This window comes from Ipomoea triloba, chromosome 13, assembly GCF_003576645.1.
Source record: "Ipomoea triloba cultivar NCNSP0323 chromosome 13, ASM357664v1".
In the NCBI taxonomy this organism is placed as follows: Eukaryota; Viridiplantae; Streptophyta; class Magnoliopsida; order Solanales; family Convolvulaceae; genus Ipomoea; species Ipomoea triloba.
Window position 1 is genome coordinate 28,039,085 of NC_044928.1, and position 2,488 is coordinate 28,041,572.

The window sequence follows — 2,488 nt, forward strand, 5'->3', positions numbered from 1 at the left end:
GAGGAAAACAAAAGGGAATTAGATACAAAGGGGAATAATATACATACAAAAGAACCCAATATTATCTCCCATGGCTACCTCAATCCAAAACTAATTAAGTACAGAGAATACAAGCAGAAGAGAAGAAAGAACCTCAAAATCTTCTAATAATCAACAGACCTTAAAAAGCCTAGGTGCATGGATATGTTTTAAAATGAAAATATTAATTAATTGAAGAAATATAATAATAATCTATTTAATTTAAAGAAGCTAAGATAACCCAACTTCAAGAGTCATCTTATCTGCAGTCAGAGAAATCTTCAGGCCAGCTCTTCCACCTTTAGAAATATCTAGTTCAGAGAGGGGATTAGTTAATCAGCTGTCCGGGCGGGGCTCCTTTCTCAAGGGGAATGGCAGCATATCCTGCAGAAGCCCGTCGTCCCGGGCAGCCGGAGAAGACGATGACGGCGGAGGGAACCTCCTCTCTAGGTTGCCGGTGGATGGGGTATAGGCCAAAGGAGGCGGCAACGGCGAGGTTATAGCGAAAAACGGCTGTTGCTGCTGCATTGGGTAGTGAAAGTGGTGGTGAGGGATGAGAAAAGACGACGACGGCGAACTTCCGGTCCCGCCGGGGGCGGCGCTGACGCTGCCGAAGTTTGAGGGTTCCGGCATGATCCCAACGGTGGTGGCGCGTGGCGTCACCGGGCACGGGTGGCCGTGCGTGCCTTCGTACGTGGTGACCACCGTCGACGGATCCTCCGACGACCTCTCCACCCGCTTCTTCACCCCGCACGCCGGCGTCGTGCACCGGTAGTAGCTCCTATCGTTCATCAAAAAAACATTGCACCCACACATTACATAAACAAACAAATCATAAAAACAACAAAACCCAATAACAAAGAAAACAAAACAAAAACCCCAATAATCCCAATAATTCAAGAACAATTAAGAATACTGATCACTGCACAGACAGCTCAGTTGATTCTTGATGGGTAAATTATGAATAAAAACACAAACAATTCAGTTGGTTCTGACCGGTAGATTGTGAGAAAGAACACAGAATACTCTGATTATTATAACCTAGTATACCTGGGAAAGGGGCTGTTTTTTACGGCTTTTTGGCCGTACTTTCGCCATCTATAACCATCGTCCAAGTGATCCACTTCACTCTTTGTCATGAACGCCACTCTTGGCTCTCTTTCCCTCTTTTGATTCTTCCTTTTAGGCTTCAACCTATTCATTAAAAAAAATCAATTTTTTTTTTAAAAAAAAAAACACTTTTTATACTAAAAAATAAAGACTAATAAAAGATTTAAAGAAAAAAAAACAGAGGAAAAAAAATGATCGAAAAATACAAATCAGATCATGCAAGTAACAGAAGCCTAATGGATCCCAATCATCCATTACTTTATCTAATGGATATTTTGGAATTAAAAAAAAAAGAACGGAAATGATAAGTAAACGTGTTCACACTATGTTTTTCGGGGAGAATAAGATTAATCAGCTTACTGTTTTTTACTTCTGTCGGATTCCTGTTCAACTTCTTCCGCCGGCGTTTTCGGGAGCTGGTCGTCAATGGCGGCTTCATTAGACGAGGAGGATATGGAGGAGGAGTTGGGGGTCACCGGAGTGTTCACCGCCTCCGACGACTCGGGAAGCGACTGCGACGGCGGCGGCGGGATCAAGAGAGGCGGCTGCGAGGTTTGCAGGAGATCGAAGACGGCGGTGGATAAGTCTTGGGAAGGGAAGAGATAATCGAAGAAGCTCGAGGAAGGGTTTTTGTTGTGATCGGAGGAGGGGATATCGAAGAGGGTTTGGAGGGAAAAGGTGGCCGGAATCTGGTCGGAAAATGAAGGGGTAACCATGGGATTATTGTTATTATTATTATTATTCTCGGGCTTGCTCAGCTCAGCTGCCTTGTTCTCCATAGATTTGGTGATCAAAAGCATAGATTCTTCATTTGAAGGCGTTTTGTTGTTCTCCACTGTGAGAAAGAAAGAGAGAGAGGGGGGAGAGGAGAGAGATTGGGTTTTGGGGATTTTGTAGATTTTGAAGTGTTTGGGAGACTTTTTCTCTCTTGTTTTGGGTACTTTTTCTGTGGGGTGGTATTTGGAGAACAGGTTGGCCCCAGCGTTTTACAGTTGACCGGCTGACCGCCGATCCCCGGTATACCACTCGGAAAAATATTTCTACCGCACGCTCACTGCACGCTCTAAAATCATGGTCATAAATTTTCTGGTGACTCAAAAAAATAAATTTATATTGCTATAAACTTTTTTTCTTGTTAATTTATTCATGAACAACACTACACGGGTCACCCATCTTAGTACTATCCTCCGGGTCCGGTGCATTAGTGCTGGTATGATTGCATACGTCATGGCATGTAAAATGTACTTGACATCTTTTTATCGCACAAATTCTCTCGCTTCTCGTGGACCGGGTGGGTTAAAAGTTAAGAAAAATTAAAAAGAAGATTGGGAATGCAACACAAGGACTTCCTAGATAATCA

The 2,488-nt window shown here is 43.3% G+C and overlaps 1 protein-coding gene across 1 annotated transcript; it reads right to left on the reverse strand.

Annotated features, from left to right (window-relative positions):
- LOC116002168 (probable WRKY transcription factor 48) lies at positions 1-2,046 on the reverse strand. The gene is made up of 3 exons (XM_031242231.1): positions 1,489-2,046; positions 1,069-1,212; positions 1-799 (listed from the first exon to the last, which is right to left on the reverse strand). Exons 1-3 carry the CDS (start codon positions 1,926-1,928, stop codon positions 355-357), a joined length of 1,029 nt encoding a protein of 342 aa, XP_031098091.1. The 5' UTR covers positions 1,929-2,046; the 3' UTR covers positions 1-354.
- Between the last annotated feature and the right edge of the window lie 442 nt (positions 2,047-2,488).

Excerpts from the sequence above, each read along its gene's own strand:
- LOC116002168 (XM_031242231.1), bottom strand. The coding sequence starts at position 1,928 with ATGCTTTTGATCACCAAATCTATGGAGAACAAGGCAGCTGAGCTGAGC. Across the intron at positions 1,213-1,488 it reads TCCGACAGAAGTAAAAAACA|GTTGAAGCCTAAAAGGAAGA; the intron begins GTAAGCTGATTA and ends TTTAATGAATAG. Across the intron at positions 800-1,068 it reads AAAAACAGCCCCTTTCCCAG|GAGCTACTACCGGTGCACGA; the intron begins GTATACTAGGTT and ends GATGAACGATAG.